The sequence below is a fragment of the Bos javanicus genome, chromosome 20, assembly GCF_032452875.1.
Source record: "Bos javanicus breed banteng chromosome 20, ARS-OSU_banteng_1.0, whole genome shotgun sequence".
Lineage (NCBI taxonomy): Eukaryota > Metazoa > Chordata > Mammalia > Artiodactyla > Bovidae > Bos > Bos javanicus.
Window position 1 is genome coordinate 1,566,587 of NC_083887.1, and position 24,296 is coordinate 1,590,882.

Here is a 24,296-nt window from a genome sequence, read left to right on the forward strand (position 1 = left end):
TTTTAGTACCAAAACTTTTTAGATCAACTTGGCCTGAGAGAAAGAGCTGGAAGAACTTTGCTGAGTATTAGCTTCTCTTTCAAGTAAATGATGTAATCTATATTTTTCTCTATATGTCTTGAAACCATGAAAAATTGTGTGTGTGTGTATGTGTTTATTTCTATCCTTAGGAACATTGTTTTGGGAACACTCAGTTTCTAATTATATTGAGGGAAAAGACCCTGAACACCATTTTCCATGCTAATGGAGAAATTTACCTAAGTGCAAACTGATGCAGCTATGTTCTTCCTGCCAAATTACGTAAAGGCTGCAGCTCCTCTCAGCAGAATGAAGGATGACACAGGGCACACATCACACTCGATTCGTAGCTTAGAGTTCTTTTCAAGGCTTTTGCCTGCATTTTATTACCTACTTACTATTAATTTATTACACAGGGTTGCCATATTTTAAAAGTAAAGTGAATGTTTTAGATGGATTGTTTTTCTTTCATTTCTTCCATATTGTTGACTTCTATTTTTTTTTTTTTTTTAATTTAGGCTGTTTATGCTTCTACCTGAGGCAGTTTTTCTTCAGTGATTGCATTAATTGGTGTGCATCCACTCTAGACATTTTTCAAAACAGGATCCCCACATGTTGAGTTTGTCTTTTATTCCCTCTTATCTACAAATCATTCTGCCCCTGGGGTGATTTACAGAAAGAAGCCTGTTTAGTGAAACTTCTTTGCAGTTTGCCGTAAGGGGCAGTCCCTTCTCAAATGTCAGCTTCTGGAGAAGTAACACTGTAGTAGAGAGAATTTTGTCCGTGACAAAAGGATTAGCACCAGGAACCAGTCTGAGCCTTGCCTGTGGACAGCTGGTTATATTCAGCTCAATCAAGTCTGCATGAAATACCCTGGCCACCAGAGCTGCCTGAGAGTTCACACTGGCTACTTTGTGTTAAACCCTAGCCCTTCTCCTAGCCCTTCCTTTAGAGTTATCCTAGCCTTTCCTTATAGAGTTCCTTTCTAATTATCCTAGCCCTTCCTTACAGAGTTCCTTTCTAACACAGCTTTTTTCTTTCTCTTCTGAGAATAGCTCCTTACATTTCAACTTTCGGTACGCTTAGAACAAAATTTTTTCCCTGGTCAGTGTTGAGCTGGACAACTCACTCCAGGCTCATCGCACAAAAATTCCATGTCTTAATCTGCAGTTTGTGATTCAGTTCAGATCCATAGACCTTGGTGGTAAGAGAGGGGGTGGTGATGGTGGTGATGACCATGTGGGGAAGAGCAGGATAAGAGAGAGGAGCATCTCTTCGTGATCCCTTTTCAGCTCTATTGCTTTGGTTTAAGTGTGACTGCTGAGTGCACTGAAGGGTTTCTTTCTATAAGTACAATCAATAAATGCAAGGAGGATTTTCAGATAGACTCAGACACTGGTTTGGCTACAGTTTTTCTTTATCCCAGATTGTGGGGAAGTGGAGAGAGAGAGACAAAGAGAGACAGAGAGGTAGGTAGGTTCTGATCCTAGAGGGCTGTGAATTTTTCAGAGTAATTACTCTTCGGAAACTATGAATGGCTTAATGGTTGTTTTTGTAGAGTCACTAATTTACACCTCCTGCAATAGATTGAATTACTGGCTCAGGGGTAGGAACATCAGTTAGGTAAGCTTGGATTTAGAGCTTGAACAGAAGAAGGTTAGAGCCAGCCATCTAACTTCCCTAGACAGCGCAGAACTCATCCTAGGGGTGAATGATGCTGTCCTGTCTACTGTGACTTATTCCGGTTCCCGGAAAGCTGCTATTACTTGGCTCTGTTCCTGGAGGCAGTATTACCTAGAGGTTGTGTGGTGTGTGTGCTCAGTTGTGTCCAACTCTTTGTGACCCAGTGGACTGTAGCCCACCAGGTTCCTCTGTACATAGGATTTTCCAGGGCAAGAATACTGGAGTGGATTGCCATTTCCTTCTCCAAGGGATCTTCCCAACCTGCATCTACTGTGTCTCCTGCATTGGCAGCCAGATTCTTTACCACTAGTGCCACCTGGGAAGCCCAGTGCTTAGTGGTTAAAAGAGTGAAATTTGGATCCAGACACTCTTGGGCTCAAATTCTGACTCTGCCATTTACAAGCTGAGTTAGTAAGAGTGTATGGTGCATAGTGAATGCTTAATAAATGGTAGCTGTTGTCAGCATTAGTTGTCTTAGTGGTAAGTAATAATAATAAAGGTAGTGTAGCAGAAGTTGACTGTTAATACCATCCTTAAGATGCCGTTTAGGTACATGACATTTCTACATAGCCACATTGAGTGTGCTAAGGTTTAAGGGGCAGGGTGCTGAGGACTGAGAAGGCCTCTGGCAGGTGGCTCACGGGGGTCAGTGTCCGCTGGAGCCCATTCTCTCTCCTCGGCTTCCATTTCCCTGTCCATGCCTCTTTAATTTTTTTCTTTCTCCTATGTAAGATGTAGATAATAATAACCTCTGTCAAATTAGCTAATCCATGCGAAAAAATGAGCACAGTGCCTGAGCTTTAGGAATCACTCAAGAGATATTAAACTTTTATTGTTCAGTTTTTCTCACTATACAGCAATTCATTATTTACCTATTGGTTGGCCTCATGACCTCTTAGGGATAGAGACTGAGTCTTACTCTGTTTATCTCCATCGCAGTGCCTGGCACATAGTAGGGGCTCAAAAACCAGCAGTTGCTTTTAGGAAGTTTCTGGTTTCTTCCTCCTACGGCTTTAGATAGCAAAAAGGAGTGGTTCCAGAAGAAAACGGTGGTAGTCCATAACCATAGCTAGTATTAACTGTGTACTAGGCACTCTGTTAATTGCTTTACATGTTTTATTTTAAGGTAGGGCAACTGTGTGGGGCTAGTCCCATTTTACTAATGAGAACACTGAACTTTCTAGAAATGAAGACGTTTAGCAGAGATCGCCCACTTGGTCAGTGGCAGAGCAGGGGTTGGAAAGCATGCAGTCTCACTGAAGTGTCTCTGTTGCTTCCCAGAGGTGGGCAGGAAGCCAGGGAATGTGGCTCAGATGAGCGGGAAGTGGCTGAGGCATAGGTACAGCAATGAAAAGGGGCCAGGGCACAGGAAACCCTCCACCCTGGATTCCAGGTTGAATCTTCCTCCTGGCTTTCTGCAGACTGAGGGCTCCTTGGTTCAGCTCTGCTTCCCTGGGTTGCTGGCCTGAGGTTGGCATCGCTACTTTCGGCTGAGGCTTTAGGTACCTGCGTGGAGGAGGTGGTGCAGAGCATTGTTCGCACCATATGGGGCCCTATTTGCATTGAGTGAGCGCTCAGCTGTGCACAGTGTCTCCTTAATGAATCGCATGCCAGTCAAGCAGCGCTATATTTATCTAAGCCCTGGGAGCCGAGTGCCTGCTGTGGTTGGACTCACATGCCCCAGAACAGCGCCTCGCAGGTTGTTCCAGTTTTTCTTGTGGTCAGGGCCTTCAGGCCCTTCAATAATTTGTTCCCTGGCAGAATCAGCTGGTTTCTAGGTGTTCTGAAGCCAGAAAAAAATGTTTCCCTCCTGAAGGAAGGATATATACAGAGAAAAAGTGCTAAAGAAGGACCTTGAAACTACATCTCCTGTGCCCTTGACTTCAAGGCTACATTCAAACCTTGCAGACAGATGAGGCATTATTTTTCTTTTCTCTTCACGTTTCTCAGTAGAGGACCCACTGTCCTGAGTGTGCCCTGCTCCTGTATCCCCGTCAGTTTAATTTCTTCCATATAATCTAAAACCTTTATGCATTTTTCCTTACTCTAAGAAATACTCTGTTTATATGTACTCAGATCAGAGAGCTTGCCAATGTGCTCAGAAATCAACAACAGGAATTACTGATATTTACTTAACATTTATTAAGTGCCAGCTACAATACTAAGCACTTGAGAGACATTATCTCATTTTTTTTTCACCTCAAAATAACCCTTTCAGTGGGCATCATGTCTCTGTTTTATCAACAACAATGGTTAAGTTTCAGAGATATAATTTGTCTGAGGCTACACAGCCAGTCTATGCAGGAGTCTAGCTAGACAGCAAAGTTCTTTACTAAATAGTTTTTTACTTCCTTTCTTCTTCCCAACTGTAGTCATTTTCTTCAACTGTTCTTCCCATCCCCACCAAATAAAAGCCCAGGCTTAAAAATTCACACACACACATACACAGACAGGACTGATAAGACTGCGACGATTTGGCTTGATGGTGTAGCCACTGTGAGACACAAGCCGTTTGTGGTTTTCTCAGGGTGTGTGCCCAGAAGTGGGATTGCTGGGTCATGTGGTAGTTTTATTCCTAGCTTTTAAAGGAACCTCCGTACTGTTCTCCATGGTGGCTGTATCAATTTAGATTCCCACCAACAGTGCAAGAGGGTTCCATTTTCTCCACACCCTCTCCAACATTTATGGTTTGTAGATTTTTTGATGATGGTCTTTCTGACTGGTGTGAGGTGGTACCTCATTGCAGTTTTGATTTACATTTCTCTAATAATGAGTGATGTTGAGTATCTTTTCATGTGTTTGTTAGACATCTGCTCTGCATGACTTCTTTGGAGAAATGTCTGTTTAGGTTTTCCTCCCACCCAAATGCTCGATGCAGCACTGTTTACAATAGCCAGGACATGGAAGCAGCCTGGATGTTCACGGGCAGATGAATGGGTAAAGAAGGGTGGTACATATATACAACGGAATATCGCTCAACCATAAAAAGGAATACATTTGAGTCAGTTCTAGTGTGGTAGATGAACCTGGAGTCTGTTATATAGAGTGAAGTAAGTCAGAAAGAGAAAAACGCATTTTATATATTAATGCGTATATATGGAATCTAGAAAAATGGTACTGATTCACCTCTTTGCAGGGCAGGAAAAGAGACACAGACACAGAGAACAGACTTTGGACACCGTGGAGGAAGGAAAGGGTTGGATGAATTGAGAGAATAGCACTGAAACATATACACTACCATATGTAAAGTAGATCACCAGTGGGAAGTCTCTGTACGAGGCAGGGAGCTCAGCTGGTGCTCTGTGACAGCCTGGAGGGGTGGGATGGTGGGCGGTGGGGGAGAGGTTCGAGGGAAGGAACTTCCCTATATCTGTGGCTGATTCACATTGTTGTATGGCAGAAGCCAACCCTATTGTAAAGCAATGATCCTCCACGTAAAAATAAATTTTAAAAAATGCAAGCCATTTCTTCACAGGATTGTTTCTTATCCTTTGTAAAACTTTGGCACCTGTAGATTGTATTTCCCCTCAATGGAATGTGGTATTAAGGTGCTTAACCTGTAAGGTGAATAGCAGGGAGCAGCCCAGATTCCCATGGAGGCAGGTGCCGCAGTCTTGGCCTTGTGAGATCCGTGTCATCTCTGCTGTGTGTTAGAGTCTCGGAGCGTGGAAAGAGAAGAACGCTGAGTTCTGGGTCTAGCCCTGCCGCTGGTGCAGCCTGTGACCTAGAGCAGATCACATCTGTTCTGCTGTAGAAACTGAACTCAGTTTCCCACAAAGCTGAAATCTGAGTAGAAGACCTTGACTTGGTCTTACAACCTAAAAGTCTGTTTGCCTTCCCACCTTAGTCAGTAACATTTACGAGACAGTGGCAAAGCTGAGTCTCCACCCCACCCAGGCCCCCAGTCTCGTCATCTGCACAGGAGGAAGCGTGGGCCCGGTGCTCGCTGGCCTCGCCAGCAGCTCTCGGTTTAGAACTCCAGGAAGCTGCAGGCAGATGCCTCTCTCACCCTGAAGAGTTCTGACCAGAGAGGAGTTTCAGTGAACCCAGTCAGGGCTAATCTAAGTGAAAAAGGGAGTTATTGGAAGAATAGTTGTGCAGCTCATAAAATCCAAAATGTGTTAAATAACTAGACACAGGGATGCCGGGAATCAGGGTACCCTCAAATACCTCTTCAGCGAGAGTTCATGAACTTTCCCCCTTGAGCACTGCCTAGGATGACTCCCAACACAGCCCATTTCTGTGATTTTCTGTTAAAAATCATGAATTCTGTCATGGACTAGTCTATTGTGGGAGGGGGTGTTGGGGTGGGCAGGGTCAACCAGCAGCAGGAAGCTGCTGGAGGCCATTCTTGTGGGCAGTACAAACGGTGGGATGCCCCCACACAGGTGCACCTAGAAGTGTACAAATATGCGTGCCTTAGAGAGAAAGGCCATATATAGTAGATAATGATGTAAATAATGATGTGTTCACCATGGACAGCCACATCTGGGTGTTAAATGTGGGAGGAAGACACTATAGACCAGTAACAGAAATTACAATGTCACTTATTAAATGTTTTCAGGCAGCTGTGGTTAGAGGAAAGAGTAAGGGGTTTCAAAGCAAAAGCCTTGAGGGAGGGGCCATCCATTAGGTTAGCTTTGCTGCTGCTGCTGCTGCTGCTGCTAAGTTGCTTCAGTCGTGTCTGACTCTGTGCGACCCCACAGATGGCAGCCCACCAGGCTCCCCTGTCCCTGGGATTCTCCAGGCAAGAACACTGGAGTGGGTTGCCATTTTCTTCTCCAATGCATGAAAGTGAAAAGTCAAAGTGAAGTCGCTCAGTCGTGTCTGACTCTTCGTGACCCCATGGACTGCAGCCTACCAGGCTCCTCCATCCATGGGATTTTCCAGGCAAGAGTACTAGAGTGGGGTGCCATTGCCTTCTCCGAGCTTAGCTTTAGGCACAAAGAAAATCTCACAGTACTGTCTCACAAGGAAAGTACCACCACTGTGAATTAGGATCCTCCCTTCCTTCCTGCCACGCTTCTCGGATGGTGCTAGTGGTAAAGAACCCATCTGTTAGTGCAGGAGATATAAAAGACCCAGGCTCTATCCCTGGGTTGGGAAGATACCCTGCAGGAAGGCATGGCAACCCACTCCAGTATTCTTGCCTGGAGAATCCCATGAACAGAGGAGCCTGGTGAGCAATGGCCCATACGGTCACAAAGAGTTTGAAATGACTGAAGTGACTTAGCATGCAAGTACTTCCTTCCTGCCAGACCCTGTCTCATCTTTTCCACTTTGATGGGATTTGGGCAGTGTGCAATCCATTGAGAGTTTATGTCTTTATTTGTACAATACTCCTATTCCAACAATTAACAACAGCTAACACTTAACCAGGACTCAGCAAGTGCCCAGCAGGTCACGTGTGTATGAGCTGGGCTCCTCACGGTCCTTGGACACAGTGCTGGCACAGCCTGCATTTGTAGGTGAGAAACTGAAGCTTACAGGAGTTAAGGCTGGTGGTGAGGCACCCAGTCCAGTGGTGGACAAAGTGATGGAGCGGCCAGGCCCAGGAGCCTATGGCCAGGTCTGGATTCTGGCCCCTGCACTTCTGGCATGGAGTCCTTGGGCATGCTGCTGAGTCACTGATCTGTAAAGTGGGGATAAGGATGGGTCCCTTACCGTAGTGTGGGGCGGGGGTGTGTGATTTCATAACACAGGCAGTGCCTGGAGGCAGAGTGGTGCTCCGTTGTGTTTGCTGTTACTAATAAGGGCTTCAGTTAGTCCTGGGCAGATTAGAGATTGGAACCCAGGCTGACTGACTCCAAAACACATCCTCCATGGCAGAACCTGTCTGGTTCAGGCCTGAGAGGTGCAGTACAGGGGGAAAGGGGAGAGGAGGAAGAGGCAGGGGAGGAGCGAGGGAGCGCGGAGGAGGGGGGCCTCAGAACTCCAGGTTTCTCTCAGCCTTGTCGCTATGACCTTGAACTAGATACCTAGAAAGTTAGCAGCAGTTTCTGGATCCCTGTACTGGATTGAAGCATTGTGGCTTCCCCTTAAGCTTCTTACTTCAGGAGGCTTTAGGAAGGGGCTACTTGGGAAAAAAGAAGAGAAGAGACAGAGAAAGTGACTAAGAAGAGAGATGAAGTCAAAGAGAGAGAGAGAGAGAGAGAGAAAAGCAGATAAACATTCAGACTGACAGAGAGTTAGTGAATGATACCCAGAAGAAGAGAAACATAGACACCCACTTTGAGACGACAAAGGAAGGAGAGCAAGAGCTTAAAGAAAAGCAAGTGAGAGGCTGGGCGAGGTGGAGCAGAGACAGAGCGGAGGTGGCGGTGCTGCCCAGCCTGTGACTGCGGGAGGGGCAGACCCTGCAGTGCGTCAGTGCTCCATCTGAGCAAGGCACCTCCCGGGCAGCGGGCAGCCCAGGGGCTGGGCCATGGAGGGCTGTGACAGGAGGCCTCTTTATCTGAGTGGGAGACAGGAGCACTCTGCTCTGTGTCTTGCCCAGGATGCCACAGATTGGGTGCAGATTTTTCACCAGGTGGTAATAAAGGCTTGTTTGGAGAGACCTTGGGCTGAACAGCATACCAAGGTTGGGCCACAAGGGTGCTGAGACTTGGGGGCCTAAAGACTGATCTTACACCAGGGGATGGTTTCTATAAAAAGTCTCCTGTATACATTAGACAGACTTTGAGAATCTCTGCAAGGATATCCAGCCTTTGCGCTCATGCTCAGTCGCTTAAGTCATGTCTGAGTCTTTGCCAGCTCATGGACTGTAGTCTGCCAGGCTCCTCTGTCCATGGAATTCTCCAGGCAACAATGCTGCAGTGGGTTGCCGTGATCCAGGGATGGAACCCCCGTCTCCTGCATTGCAGGATCCATCCTTAATAATTACCAGTTTTACAGTAGGATTGATGAGGAATCTCAGTTCATAAGTAATGCATTTTTTAAAAACAATATCAATGTAGGGACTTTATAATCAGAGGAACAAAAGTTTTAAATTAGGTCCTCAGTACACTCCTGAAATGAGAGGGCAGGGAGAATGACATCCCCTGACATACAGCAGGTATGACCGTGTTCATCCCACAAGTGGGCAGTGGCTAAGCGGCAGGGCAGAATGTTTGAAAATATTTCTCCTTGATGCTTCCAAAATACTTTGAAAACCTGATGACAAGTCTCCCTCTGATTCTTCAAGAAGGATGAAATTATTAATGTCCCTTCAGCTTGGACAAGTTTCATTCCTTTGAGATTCTTCAGGGTTTAAATAAAAGGCAGGCGGGGGATGATTTATTAGGTCGAGTCAGTTGAATGGTACCTGTTGTGTTTGTGGCCCTGGGTTTCCCCTGAGAGGATCATGCAGCAGCCACTGCTGAACCAGCCCCTGCCCCTTAAGACCAGGTCTCCACCCCTTTTCAGTTTCCAATCAAGTTTGTAGCTGGCACACTCTTTCAAAGGTATTGCTTTTTGGTTTGAGAAATGATTCAGATGTGTCTTCTTTCAGGCTTTACGAAGGCAAGGAACAGATGGAGTTTGAAGAATCCATGAGACGGCTCTTTGAATCCATCAACAACTTGATGAAAAGTCAATATAAAACAACCATCCTTTTGCAGGTTGGTTTACACTACAAAAGAAAAAAAAATCTGCCTTTTCCCTTGGTCATCTGATAGAAAACAGCATGGTGAGATAATGCCTACTTTTGCTTGAATGGGCACAGCCCTGTGTCAATTGAAGGCCGGGGCTGGCCTCGTGGTATAAGGTATAAGGATGAACACCAGGGGCTCCTCGGGACAGCAGAAGGCTTGTTTGTTTGTTTCCCATGAAAGTAGCAGTGCTTCTTCTTAAATAACTCTGAAGCTTTTGCTCCCTGGAAGGAAATAGGTCAAACCTGATCCATTTTTAGTGGTGAGAATAGTTAAGGTGTCAGTCTCTGAAACTGTCCACTTTTTAATCTCAACACTGTAAACTCAGATCCCCTTTGGGGTTGAGAGTCTCCTTGATAAACAAGATACTTTGGAGAGAACGGGACCTCTGATTTAGTGGTTCATGATACATATCTACAAGCTCTGTAAATCTTTGAGAAACCTTTGTTTGAGAAAGAGTTTGGCAGCCAAGAGACTGAGTGAAGAGGCTGTTGAGGTTGACCTTCATAACTATCACGGCACTAATTCACAAGTGCCGCATGAGTTGTGAAGAAGAAAACTCGAGCACAATTGATCTAAACCAATGAGTCAATGCACACGACTTCCCCTTCTTTTGATAAGATATCTTTTTACTTGCTAACTTAAATGCCCGCTAGCTAGCTATGCCTGGCGTTGCCCGGCCTCAGGTTAGAATGAATGAGGTACTGGTGTTCAGCTAGAATGCAGGTGAGGATGCAAAAGCATAAGCCTTTCTGGGCGTGTCTGTTGCTAACGTGATGGGTTCCAAACTTTGCAGTGAAATCACATGAGGATCTTGAATTCACTCTGATGACTAATTACCACCAGCATACCTCCTAGTGGAATTGGTATGGAGTGTGACCAGGGAAAAGGGAGTTTGAAAATCTCCCCATTTGATTTTCATATAAAGTGAAGTTTGGGAATCACTCTGCTAATGTGATGGCTTCCTTTGATTTAATGAATGTTGGGAACTTCTGTGTGTGAGTGAGAGAGTGTGTGTGTGTGTGTAGAGAGAGGAGCTTTGTCTTGTTCATCATTATATCCTTAGCATATAGAAAGTCCTAGTATATAGTTGATACTTGATAAATATCTGTGGAATGAATAATCCTCAGAATAGGTGTTAAGATCTCTGTTTCATAGATATGGAAATTGAAGGGCTCCTATCTGCTAAGGGGTGTAGCTGGGATTCAAATCTCTTCCTGCCTGGCTCTAAGGACCATGTTCTGAACTGCTACATTATATTGTTATTTACACTACACATTTAGTACCTACTGGGGATATGGGGCTTCCCAGGTGGTGGTAACGATAAAGAACCTGTCTGCCAATTCAGGAGACATAAGTGATGCAGGTTCTGTCCCTGGGTTGAGAAGATCCCTTGGAGTAGGAAATGGCAACCCTCTCCAGTATTATTACCTGGGAAATCCCATGGATAGAGGAGCCTGGCAGACTACTGTCCATGGGGTCTGTAGAGGCTATTGCATTGCATCAAGTCTGAAATAGGCTCCAGGGAAGCTGAAATGTGAGGGACAAACAGAGGAGCTGGTTGGCGGGGAGGAGAAAGGAGTCCATGCCCCAGAGAGGTAAAGGTGCCCAGAGAGAGACTATGTGACCTTGAGAAAAATGGGAATAAGTCATCCCACAGCCGTCCTTTCCAATTTCAGCACCGATTTCCCTGTGATGAACTACCTGCGTTTGGGGGGAAGGAATAAAGGGAATGCAAAGGCAGGGAAAGAAAGGAGAAAAGGGAAGCTAAAAGATGAGCCAGTGAGAATGTCTGATTCTGAGAGGACCTGGGTCAACAAAATGTTTCCTTTTGATCAAGCTGTCTGATTTAATGCTGGATTTAACCTCTCAAGGTCGCTGTTTCCTCATCTATAAAACTTTAGTGTCTGGGTGAAGATCAGATAAACATTGTTTGCAAAAGAGCCAATTATAAAATACTATGCAAATGCAGAGAGCTAATAGGATTATTATGGCTTTGACATGAGTCTTTCTGCCCAGGTTTTGATTGTCTGGGTAGCTGTGTTAGAAAGTGGCCTGTGTCCCCTGGGACCTGGGCCAGGTTATGCTGGTTTCTCCTCATAGACTTCCACCCCAAGAGCCATGAAAAGGGACTTTGCCTTTGTAAAAATTTACTCTAAGGGCCAAAGTTAGCTTCTAGGATGAAATCAATGATGTTTTCTGTCTTTTCCTATGGTTGTTGAAAAGTTGTCAAAGAAGAATATAAAGTCATATTCAAGTATGAAGAGCAATACCATCTGAAAAAACCAAATGCTCTTTTAGGGTATGAGGAGAGAGGGGTCAAGGTCATATGATGTCAGCAAACCTCACACAAGGGGTCTTCTGCAGACTTTGATGTTCACTACTGGAGAAGGAGCTTTGGATGTCAAGCCAGGGAGATCTGAGTGGGAAATGGGCGTCCACACTTGGGCACGTAGCACTGGGCAAGTGATCTCAGTTCCTGGGCTTCAATTACCCTTTTATAAAATGGAAAGCCTGATGTCTGTCTAATTTAGAGGATTATTGAGAGGATTAAAGTAATGCATGTAAAGCATGGTGGGTAAAGCCTGTTACATAGTTCAATTTAAATAATTTTTAGTCATGTATATCTCTTCCTCCTTTCAGTTCAGTTCAGTCGTCAGTCACGTCCAACTCTCTGCGACCCCATGAATCACAGCGTGCCCCGCCCCGCTGTCCATCACCAACTCCCAGAGTTCACTCAAACTCATGAGGTCATTTTCAACAGAGTGGAATCTGGAAGGGAATATTTGTGTTTCTAACCTTGTCACGTGAAGTCAAGCAGGACTTGACTTCAACTAGGACATCCAGTTATTCTGTTAGATCAAGAAACAGATATCAATTTCAAGGAGGATAAGCTTACAAGAACTGACTCTATAAAAAATAAAAAGAGGAAGGCAAAGTTTTGCCAGTGAAATAGGACAGCATGACTGGAGTCTTGATTCCGAACCTGCATGGGGTAGAGTAGGAAAGAGTGCTGTGGTCTATTAGTAATGTCTGCCATAAGTTTTGGGTGAGAGCATGGAGAACGCCAACGATTGACACTCCCATTCAAACCTTACACTTCCAGCTGGGTAGTGGCTTAGGTGGAAGCCCTAATTCATGCCTGCCTGAGTTCAGAGTTAAGTCCATCTGGGTTAGTCTCAGCTTTGCCCATGTGAATTCTTGGACCCAAGCTAGTTATTTCTCATGTCTGAGGCTCATCTGGCTTTTGTGAATTGCTTTCTCTGGTTTTCCTTATTGTTCAGAGATGGCATGGCAGTATCTCACATGAAACTATGGAGAATTTAAAGCCAGGCATCCAAAGAGGGTAGAAAGAGCGTTAAAAATATCTGTCACTGATTGAGTATCAGGCATGAACCAAGCTTTCACATGCAGCGTTTTCAGTCCTGCCAGAGGTCTGCAAGGAGTCGCTGTCTTCATTGTCCATGGAGGCTCATAAAGTTAAATAATTCATCCTAAAGTGTACCTCTCCATGGTGGTAGAGCTAGGATTTCAATCCACCCAGGTCTTCTAACGCCAAAGTTAATAGTCTCTAACCCACAAAGAATGGGTATGGGCAAGCTTCCTGGAATGGGTGGTGTGCTCAGAAGTCGCCGTGTGTGCCAGCCCTGTGAACGCTGCTGATAAAGCTGACGGCGGGGTGAGACGGTCAGCATCTGACACTGGTGAGCGGGATGCAGCCCAAATGTGAGTCACGGCCGTTTGGTGACGTTGTGCAGATCCGTTTGACCCACTGTCCTTTAGATTGTGATTCTTCATCGCTCTCCAATTTGATGGTACGAGTGGAAAGATATAAGCAACCCATAATTACAGAGCCTGCTCCCTTGGCTGCTCTGATTGTCACACATGCTAATATAGCCACTAGAGCATCCAGGAAGCAGAGACCTCTGCCTTTTTTGTCTCCAGAACCTGAAACAGTAACTGTCACTTCAATACCTTTCAGCTGGCACAAGAATGAATACTCGCTTCCAGTATTTTATGTTTTAGCATTTATTATGTGTGACACATTGAGCTAAAAGCTTTACATATACTGTTAGCCCATTTGATTTTTTTTTTTTTTTAATAACAAACACCTTATTAGGCAACTACTCTTCTTATCTCTACTTTACAGATGAGGAAATGGAGGCTTAGGGAGATTGAGTAACTTAATCACAGTTAAGAAGTAGCAGGTTACTTGAATCTAGGTTGTATAGTCCAGAGCTTGAGTTCCTAATCACCGAGCAAAGTAAGGTTTCATTAAAGAATTGAATCTTTTGGCAAAATGCTAGGTGGTTAAGCAATAAGCTCCATAACCAGCAGTACAGATGGGCGGATGTCTGGTCTGTAGTCACAAATTCGAGCTATTAAGGAGGCCTCTTTCTTTCCTCCCTTTTCATTGTTAACTGTTGTAAAATATCCAAGAGTCTGAAGCAAGGGAAGAATGTGGTTCATTTTTGGGACGTGGACTGAAGGCTACATGCTGAGCCTGCGGTGGGAGGAGAAGTGAGACTCAGGTGTAATAGCAAGAGCTGGAGTTTCCCCTCTGCTTGTTAATGATTGGAATGCTGTCCCCTTTCCACCATCTACTGAATACTTAGAGGTGATGTTTGGGAATGTGGGATGTATGGAGGATAGGTGAAATTTTGTTCCAAAGGGGCTGCTGGAGTCATACTGATCGCTCACATTTTTCATTCAGTCATCACATCAACCTTATAAAGTAGGTGACTTTATTCCCTTCAATCTCCTGATGAAACTGGAGCATAGAGAGTTAATTTCCCCAAGGACAGGCAGATGAAAGAGACCCACTTGGATCTGAACTTGGCTTCTTCCACCAGTCATTTTAAACACTGAGCTCTCTTGCCTCCTGCTAGGCTTCAGGGGCCAGCACAATTCTGGGTTACAGAAAGCATGGAGACGTGTGTCTCTGAGAACCTGTTGGTCCCTCATCCCTTGCCTTGATGATAATTCCCAGGATTACCAACTCTGGTGAAGTCCATCTGAAAGACAAGGGTGAATGTTTGGGGAGAGTAGATGTATTTTCCTCAGGGACAGCTCAGCATCTCTAGGAAGACTGCTTCTTCTGGTCAGCTGTGGTGAATCCCTGTGGCTATGTCTGTCCAGTTTCCAGGGACCTTGACTGTCCATCATTTGACTAAAGTAAAAGGATTGTAAATTGGTGGGATGGGAATATTGTCAGAGCTCTTGAATGAGGAAGATGTCTAGTGTTCTAATATAACTTTGCATCATTGCAAGATACCTTCTTTTGCACTAGAAGTCTGTCTGCTGGCACCGATACTGTGCAGTCTTACTCTGTGAAGGAGAGGGAGACAAAGAGAAACAGACCAAGAGAGTGAGGAAGAGAAAGACAGAGGGGGTGGGCAGGACAGAGAATGATAGATGAGGAGTCTGGAAACAGAAGAGAAAGACAGAGGGGGTGGGCAGGAGAGAGAATGATAGATGAGGAGTCTGGAAACAGAAGAGAAATCCGCTTTGAGTTTGAGGGAGTGCAGCCGTGTGGTTCTGATTTTTGCTGTTATTCCTAAACATTTGTGTGCTCACAGCCCAGGATTATCAGCTCTGGTGAAGTCCTTCTGGATAGCAATCATCACAAGTGTTCTCCTACGACTCCTCTTGGGACAGTAAAATCACTACTGCTTGACTGGGGTCTGGCTCTCTTCTTGAGTGCTGTGTACCTGGCTTCTGGCAGAGGGACTTGGAACTGATGATTCATCTGGGAAATTCACTTGGAGCCGCATTACAAACTAATTACTGATCTGGAAAATGTTTTCCTGGTGGCCTTTCTTGCAACCCTCATGTATGTGGTGAGAAGGACACTTGAGGCTTTTCAGAAAAAATGGTATCTTCTTTCAAAAGCCGTCCTCTTAGGGCTTCCCTGATGGCTTGGTGGTAAAGAATCCACCTGCCAATGCAGGAGACACAGGTTTGATCCCTAATCGGAGAAGATCCCCCATGTCTCAGAGCAACTAAGCCCATGTGCCGGAACTATTAAGCCTGTGCTCTAGAGCCTGGGAGCCGCAACTAACGAAGCCCTCACACCCTAGAGCCTGTGCTCTGCTCCCAACAAGAGAAGCCACCGCAAGGAGAAGCCCGAGCAGGGGTGGCCACCTCCGACTTGCCGCAACTAGAGAAAAGCCCTGGCAGCAGTGAAGATGTGGCACAGCCAAAATAAACACATACATTTAAAAAAGTTATCCTCTTAATGGGGAGACTTTTCTTCATCTACTTCCTCCCGGAGTTCAGCTTTGTCTCCTCTGTTAGAACTTCCCCAATTGCCAAGATGGAAGTTTTCCTAAAGCAGAATAGGCAGTAGCAGAGCATACTGGCTAGAAGCCAGTTGGGAAGAATCAGGTATGTATCTTTGCTGTGTGGCTTATTGAAAGTGCAAGTTGCTCATTCGTGTCCGACTCTTTGCGGCTCCATGGACTATACAGTCCATGGAATTCTCCAGGCCAGAATACTGGAGTGGGTAGCCTTTCTTGCCAACCCAGGGATTGAACCCAGGTCTCCCGCATTGCAGGCAGATTCTTTACCAGCTGAGCCACCCAGGGAAGCCCAAGAATACTGGAGTGGGTAGCCTGTCCCTTCTCCAGTGGATCTTGCCGACCCAGGAATCTAACCGGGTCTCTTGCACTGCGGGCAGATGCTTTACCAGCTGAGCTATCAGGGTGTGGCTTATTAGCTGTATGGATTCTGGCAAGTTATTTTACCTCTCTAGTGGAATGACAGTATCTATTCCTAGAGTAGTTGTAAAAATGAAGTGATATCATGCATGGATAAAGTTTCCACTAATGGCTTGCTACTTTGATTAATATATATTAATCCAAATATATATTCATATACATGTATATATATGCACACATACATGCATAAGAATACCTCTGTTGTGTTTTTCTTAAATATTATATATGATATAAGGATATATACTATGAGATGGGGTTTCCCTGGTGGATCAAACAGCAAAGAATCTGCCTGCAGTGTGGGAGATCTGAGTTCGATCTCTGGGTCGGGAAGATCCCCTGGAGAAGGGAATGGCTACCCACTCTAGTATTCTTGCCTGGAGAATTCCAAGGACAGAGGAGCCCAGTGGGCTACGCTCCATGGGGTTGCAGACACGACTGAGTGACTAACGCTTTCGTGTTTTTCCACCGTGAGATGAAAGTGATAATACAACGGCAGTGGTTTATGTGCGATAGTAGTATTAATGAGGGGAAAATATTAACAACAGTGGAACAGCCTGGTTCCCAGGAGGCCAAAGGGTCTAGAAAGCCGGGCTGTTTCTAGTTCCCAGGCCTTAGAGACGTGCAACCAATCAGATCCCCAGTGGGACTTGTGGCTGAGTTCTGCCTCCTGGGAGTGCTCAGTGGCGGCACCTGCGGAACGCACGTGCTGCCACTGCCCTCAGGCGTGTCCGGGCTGTGCGAAGGCAGGTCCCCTGAGGATGGTGACAGCGGACTTGGCAAACTTCCCGCCCCTTTGGGAAAGCACACCACAGGCCCGCCGCTTGTCTGTGAGGCCATCTGGGTCAGATGGACGTTTAGTATTCCACAGCTGACTTGATAATACCCTTGGAGTCTCAGGATGGGAACCACTCCGTTTGTTTCACTTTGTCACTAGCCCAGGGCTGGGAGGCTGGGAAGATGGGCTTCTTCTGCAGTAACCCTTGTGCCAGCCTCGTCCAGTTCCTGCTCAGTCACTGCTGAAGCACTGAAGTGTGAGTGTCCACACAGATGCCTGGTGACTGCTGCTCTACAGAATCACTCCAAAGCCCTGGAATGACATGCAGCACTTGAAAGCCAGCAACTTGCTGCAGACACAGAGTCCTGGTTTTCCCTGACTTGCCAAGGATTTCATGTCTGTTTTTGTTCCCTCACTTTGGTCTTAAATATGGCCTTAATCGATGAGCCCACAATATTCTTTGTCCAGGCTCTGGGTAGTGAGGGCTGGCTGATGTCAGAGAATTGAGAAGGGGAAGATACAGCATGCGTACTTTTGGAGGCCGCTGTGTACTGGGCATTACAGTAGGTGCAAGGTATGCTTTAGTTGCCATCACTGCCCTCTATCATTTGCCCCACGTGAAAATGCTGAGGCTTGGGGAGCAAGGAGACGGCCCTCCGCGTTTGCGGGTGTTGGGCGGAGCACTGGGGATCCCCCTACCTCAGCTCCCTGCGGGCCTAGAGTAAAGGAAGGAACTCTGTTCTGTGTTCCTCAGCCTAAGAGTAAAGGAACGAACAGTTTGTTTGAATGCTTAGACCGGCCTTTATCAGGGCACGTGCCTCAGCATGTGGCATCTCTTTAGGATGAGGAGATTATAAGCTGGCAGCCCGTGGAGAAGTGCAGCCTGCAGGGGTATTTGATTTGGCTAGAAGTGGTAAAACAAGTGAGCAAGAATGCCTTATTCTTTAGAGTGTGGGTTCCACACACCTGATCACTTCCCACTGGCCTACGCTCTTCTTATTTCACTTCTGTCTGCTGCTTACCCAGCCCTGCAGGCATCTGCTTTTGCTGTATCTTGACGTTTCCTGATACAGATGGCCTGACCAACTAGGCTGGAAGGCACTGTGTGTGATAACTGCCTGGAGGAATGTCATAGTGCAACTTAGCATATTAAAATTCAGAGAAGGTCTGCAAAAAAAAAAAAGTATCAGAACTAAAAAACGCACCTTACTGGCTTCTCTTTGCTTAAACCAAACTTTCCCCTAACTGATTGCAAATCCTTTCCCTCCCACAGAATACCTAACATCATCCTATATAGTACAAAGGTGTCCCAATAGAGCCTAGTTTTAGAAACATTTGCTCTGGAATCTTTTTATCTCTTGTCATCTTGATTTGAAAGAATAAAGAGTAAATCTTCAGACATAAAATCCAATAACTATAAAGAAAAGGTCTGACGCATCTGACAACATACAAATTAAAATCCTTCTGTACAATGAAAGATATGATAAAGCTAAAAGAAAGCAACAGTCAACTACAGGGGAAGTAAAAGAAAATTCTTGCAAAATATGTTACTGCAAAGGGGTTAATATTAATGATATATAAAGAATTCCACACCAATAAGAAAAGAAATCACCCAAAAGAAAAAATGGAGAAAGAATACAGGCAAGTAGATAGTAAACATTTGCATATATGCTCATTCTGTATGTCCAACTCTTTCCAACCCCATGGACTGCAGCCTGCCAGACTCCTCTGTCCATGGAATTTTCCAGGCAATAATACTGGAGGGGGTTGGCATTTCCTTCTCCAGGGAATCTTCCCAGACCAGGGATCAAACATGCATCTCTTGTTTCTCCTCCATTGACAGGTGGCTTCTTTACCACTGTGCTGATAGTAAGTACAGTTCAATAAATATAGAAAGGATGCCACCTGCACTAGAGCCAGAGAGTTGCAGATAACAGCTGCAAATTATATATCAGGCTGACAAAATTAAACAGACTTGCACACTAGTGTTCGCAAGGTTATAAGTTTAAGGAAATTGATTACTGCTTCTTTCTGAGGCAATATGACAGATTCTTCTAAAACATATATGAATATACATTTGTGTGTACATTTGCCTGTGTGTACATACATCTGATGCACTAGCTCCTCTTCAGCAGTGCATCCATCCCATTGGGATTCTCAAAGACACACAAATGCATGTGTTTAATATTTTCTTGCCACTTATTTTAAGATAAAGAGAAACTAAAGATAGCACGGAAGGTGTGACAGTGAAAGTGTTAGTCACACAGTCGTGTCTGACTTTTTGTGACCCCATGGATTGTAGCCCACCAGGCTCCTCTGTCCGGAGAATTCTCCAGGCAAGAATACTGGAGTGGGTTGCCATTTCCTTCTCCAGGGGATCTTCCCTACCCAGGTATTGAATCTGGGTCTCCTGCATTGCAGGCAGATTCTTTACTGTCTGAGCCACCAGGGAATTCCAAGAAAGCATGGAGTCCATTAGTAAGGAGGACTTGGTGTACCCACATGAGTCTTGTTACGCAGTGGTGAGAAATGAAGAGCGCACTCTATGAATTGATGGCAGAAATCCTGGTGGTACATGGTTAGCTGCAAAAAGCAAGTTACAGAACTGTGTAATCACACACATCCGCGTGCACAGGCACATGCATGCAACACACACAACACACACACGTTCATGCATAGAAAGCAATCAGGACTCATTGCAATGTTGACTGTGACCCCTTCTGAACTGAGCAGTAGGAATTGGGGCGGAGATGGAGATACAGGACTTCAGGGATAATTTTCATCCTAATACTCGTCTGAATTTTTTCAATAAACATAAGTCTGATGTGCAAAATTCATAAATAACAAGGAGAATAAGCATGAAGGCAAGGAGAGAGAGAGTTGCTATTTGAGTGAGGTGGCGTGTAGCTTGAGGGTTACAGGAGTGGCTCTGTGAGCAGCCTGTCTGTGTTTAAAGTGTGACTCTCCCACTTGCTAACTTTGTGACCTAGTTATCAAATCTTGATGCCCTAGAGGTTCCTGATCTATGAAAATAGTGTGTCCCTTGTAGGAGGAAATAAGGTTTAATAAAATTATCTAACAGCATGGTGTCTTCTCTGAGAACTTTCAGTGGAGCACAGTCATAATGGTTATCCACCTTCACTAAGAAACTCAGCTGTATATGGCTAGGAGGAAGAGTTTATTTAAAAAAATAATTTTCACTGTTTTAATTTTGGTTTAATTGTAAAACAGTGATTGTTGTTGTATTAGTTGCTTAGTCCTGTCTGACTCTTTGCGACCACATGGACTGTAGGCCCTCAGGCTCCTCTGTCCATGGGGATTTCCCAGGCAAGAATACTGGAGTGTGTTGCCATTTCCTTCTCCAAGGCATCTTTCTGACGCAGGGATCGAACACGTGTCTCCTACATTGGCAGGCGGATTCTTTACCACTGAGTCACCAGGGAAGCCCTAAAGGATGATACTTATTGACTACAGAACACTTAGAATATGCAGAAAAAAGAAAATAAAGAAAATGTAAAGTGCATACACCTACAAGATTTTTAAACACTATGTTCCAAATAGGTGACTTACAACTCTCTTTGTAGAAACTACAGTCTACTCTGTTATTTAGCAAATGGTGCTGCTTTACGAGGCCCTGGGTGTGTTTCCCACCTCTGGATGCATCAGTTACCTCACACAGAAGGAAAAAGTCCAGCCACCGTAACGCGCAGTTTTCCTAATCCAGCTAGTAGATTCGGAAATGTGCCCACAATTGTTCTCAAACTGGCCAAGGAGAGAAATTAGAAATAGAACTCAGTCCATACCATCCTTCCCACCAACAGTACATCTCAAGCACACTGTCTTCTGATGATGATAGAAGTTACCCTTTACACAGCATCCAAAATATGCCTGGCTCTCTGCTGGATGCCTCATTTATATTTTTAATCTTTGCAATCCTGCAAAATAGGCATTATTTCCTCTAGTTTATAGACAAGGAAAATGAGAAATCGGAGAGGTTAAGTGTTTTGTCTAAAGTCACATGGCTACTAAGGAGTAGAACCAGAATTTGACTGTAAGTGTATATAACTTCCAAATCTATGATTGTTCTACTATACATTTCTAGGCCCTTGAAGACAGAAGAAACTCACATATCTAAGGTTTCAATCTACATATAGAGTTTAAGTCACTGTAGCAGTACCCAGGATGTAGGCTCCTTCTTCCTTGATCTGTGTCCTGTTGCAAAGCATCCTCGCCACCAGGCAGAATTGTTGGCAGAGTCATTGGCCGTGGGCATAACTCATGTTTATTTTATTTTCTACCTAGGTGGCAGCTTTGAAATATATCCCATCAGTCCTCCATGATGTGGAAACCGTCTTTGATGCAAAGTTACTCAGGTGAGAGCTGATGCTGTACTTTCCTGGGCTCTGTGGCCAAGCCAGGGATGCAGAGAGAGGAGGGTTCTTGTGGGGAATTCCAAATGGGCACTCAGCATGGGGAAAGAGGGGCCAGGCAGGCGGAACTTCCTCCGGGGACTTCAGTGTGGGATTGTTACATTTTTGTTTGTGTCAAATTTGGGGAAAACTAGCTATAAAATAAGCATATTTTTTGATTGATACCAATGATAAAGAATTGTATCATTGATATCAATCCTTGGTGGCTTAAAGAATCCGCCTGCAATGAAGGAGACATAGGAGACGTGGATTTGATACCTGGGTCAGGAAGCTCTCCTGGAGGAGGAAATGGCAACCTACTCCAGTACTCTTGCCTGAGAAATCTCATGGATAGGGGAGCCTGGTGGGCTCCAGTCCAGGGGTCAGAGAGGACTGAGCACACGTGCATGCACAATGATATAGAATATGAAACATGTAGGTTAAAAACTTATGTTTAGTGGAAATGTCTCCATTTCACTTGGGCTTGAAGGTTTTGGGGGTTCCAGTCTTTGCCCTGTAAGCCCTTGATTACAAATAGAGAACCACTGATACATACTTAATGGCATAATGAGATGGGCTCCCCTTCACTTTTTCCTCCTTCACCCCATTCCTTTCATGAGAGGAGCACATTATCTCAATATGCTTATGCCTTTTAGGGGCATCTGAGCCAGATATACCCTCTTCTTCCTTTTCTCATATTCACTTAAGTTGCAAGATAGCATATAGACCATTTAAATTTTTTTTTGGCCATGCTGTGTGGCATGTGGGATCTTATCTCCCTAACCAGGGGTCGAACTCACACTCCCTGCCCTGGAAGGCAGAGTCTTAACCCCTGGACTGCCAGGGAAGTCCCTAAAAACCTTTTATATTAGAATACTTTTAGATTTAGAAAAGAGCTGCAGAGATAGTATATGGAGAATCCCTACATGCTTCTCACTGAGCTCCCCTTGTTGTTCATGTTTAGACAGTGACCGTACAGTCACTGAAGCTAAGACAGTAACATTGGCATGACTCTACTCAATGCTCTCCAGACTTTATGCAGCTCTCATCACATGAAGATGTCTGCTGGCTTCTCACTCTTCTGCTTTCAAGCTGAATGTTGTCCTCTTGGGGAAGCTACCTCTGAATATTGTAAATAAATTCCTCCCTTAACCCCTGTACCGTTACAGCTCCCTATCCATTTCATTGCGTATCTGGCCCTGTATTGATTCGCTGGCTTTTGTGTTGTGCATTGACCTTCATTAGAATGTAAGTTCCATGCCAACTGGGACCAAATCTGTTTCTGTTCTATCCCCTCTGCCCTGCACATTGCCTGTCACATATTAAATAGATGCTTAATGAGGATTTGAAAGAAATGAACACAATGAGCTTATTTTGGAAAGCTGACAGGGGTTATAATTTTGTTTCAGTGGCATTTTTATTTTCACTCTCTTTGGAAAAAGCTGCCTTCTTTTTCATATCCCAAACTTGTTCTAATCTACAACTTCTCACAGTTTTGTTTTTTTTTTTTTAATTAGGACCTTTTTAAGATATCTAAAGCATTACCAAGTATAAAACATTAGAGAAATAAAATGGTATGGAAATGAAATTAGAACCTGATTTTAAACCCTTGTTTCTTGATCCCTTAACTGTGTAGCATTGGAAAAGTTAATCTTTTTAAACCTTACTTTTCCCACTTGTAAAATTGAGATAAGCACTGGATCTGCCTTATAAACCTGTGATGTTTCCATGGCACAGTGGATGTCAAGTGCAGAACATGTGCCTGAGGTTGAGGTTCTTGATGTTGTTTTCCGATTTTCACATCCTTTTGAGTGTTGTTGGTATTAGTATTCAACATCGAGACCAACTATGCATGTTTACTGAAGGCTTATCATGCACGGGGCAGGGGGAGGGGTGGCAAAGGGAGCAAGATGTTGTTTCTGCTTCCACAGCCGACAGGCTGGGGAAGGACTGTGTCAGGAGGTGGCAGGCATTGGTTTAATGACTTCTCCGTGCTCTTTTTTCCTGCCCTCAGCCAACTCCTCTATGAATTCTACACGTGCATCCCTCCAGTGAAACTCCAAAAGCAGAAAGTCCAGTCCATGAATGAGATAGTCCAGAGCAATCTCTTTAAAAAGCAAGGTGAGTGTGAAGCATCTTGGCTGGTGGGGCTGCCTGAAACCCCACCTGCCCATCACATGCTACCCAGTTACCAAATGTTTCTTCTCTAAGAACTCCCTTAGTCTGAATGAAGGGGGGGAGTAGAACGTAGCTGACAACTTAAATATCAGAATCAAAACTAATTTAAAGAAAACATAGGCTGTACTATTTGTTTTTCCTGAGAAGGTTTAATAAGAGGCTAGATTTGGAGTTGTTTTCATATAATTTTTGTTTTCAATTTGGCTGTGCCATGTGGCATGTGGGATCTTAGTTCCCCATCCAGGGATTAAACCTCTGGCCCCTGCATTGGAAGCACGGAGTCTAAACCTCTGAAACACTAGGAAGTCCAATCTGGAGCTATTTTGCTGTGAGGTTTTTGCTCTACGTGAGAGGAAGTAGGTAAATTTCCAGTTCCTTTGCAGAGGCATCAGTGGCTCTGGGCTGCTGTTGCGTTTGCTTCCTGGGGCACTCGCTGTATGAGCAAGCAAACACGTATATACTGCAGAGTCTCCCTGGTCTCGTGTTATTACTTTCGTAGTAGCGCGTTACACAGCTACTCTGGACGTTGCCTTTCTTCAGGTAACGGTATTTCCTGGAGAACAGGGAAAGACAGTGGACTTGTGCAGCAGTCGTAGTCAGAACTCACCCAAACTGATCTCTGGTAACCATCAGTCCCCAGCCAGCACCCCCGGCCTTGGGGCTCCCTGTTTTTGAGGCTGATGAGCTGGATGGCCCCACATCCTCCAGCTATGAGTACACAGGGCTTATATGTCAATATTCATGATTTCCTGACACCACTCGTTTTTGTTGGATTGAAAAAGATGACTTTTGAGGGTCAGTTCTGTTTTCTGTACCCTCAGCTCAAGGCTTTCCAATTTCAAGTTCCTTTCTGTTACGCTGGTGTCAGTGATAAAACGAGAAGCAA

The 24,296-nt window shown here is 44.8% G+C and overlaps 1 protein-coding gene across 2 annotated transcripts in view; it reads left to right on the forward strand.

The window, feature by feature from the left end:
* The window catches only part of DOCK2 (dedicator of cytokinesis 2), a 458,739-nt gene that overhangs the window by 107,125 nt on the left and 327,318 nt on the right, over window positions 1-24,296 (forward strand). For both annotated transcript variants that reach the window (XM_061393166.1, XM_061393167.1), the window contains 3 exons: window positions 9,191-9,299; window positions 21,126-21,196; window positions 23,247-23,353. In XM_061393166.1, the coding sequence (XP_061249150.1) occupies window positions 9,191-9,299; window positions 21,126-21,196; window positions 23,247-23,353 (287 nt within the window). The remainder of the gene's footprint in view (window positions 1-9,190; window positions 9,300-21,125; window positions 21,197-23,246; window positions 23,354-24,296) is intronic.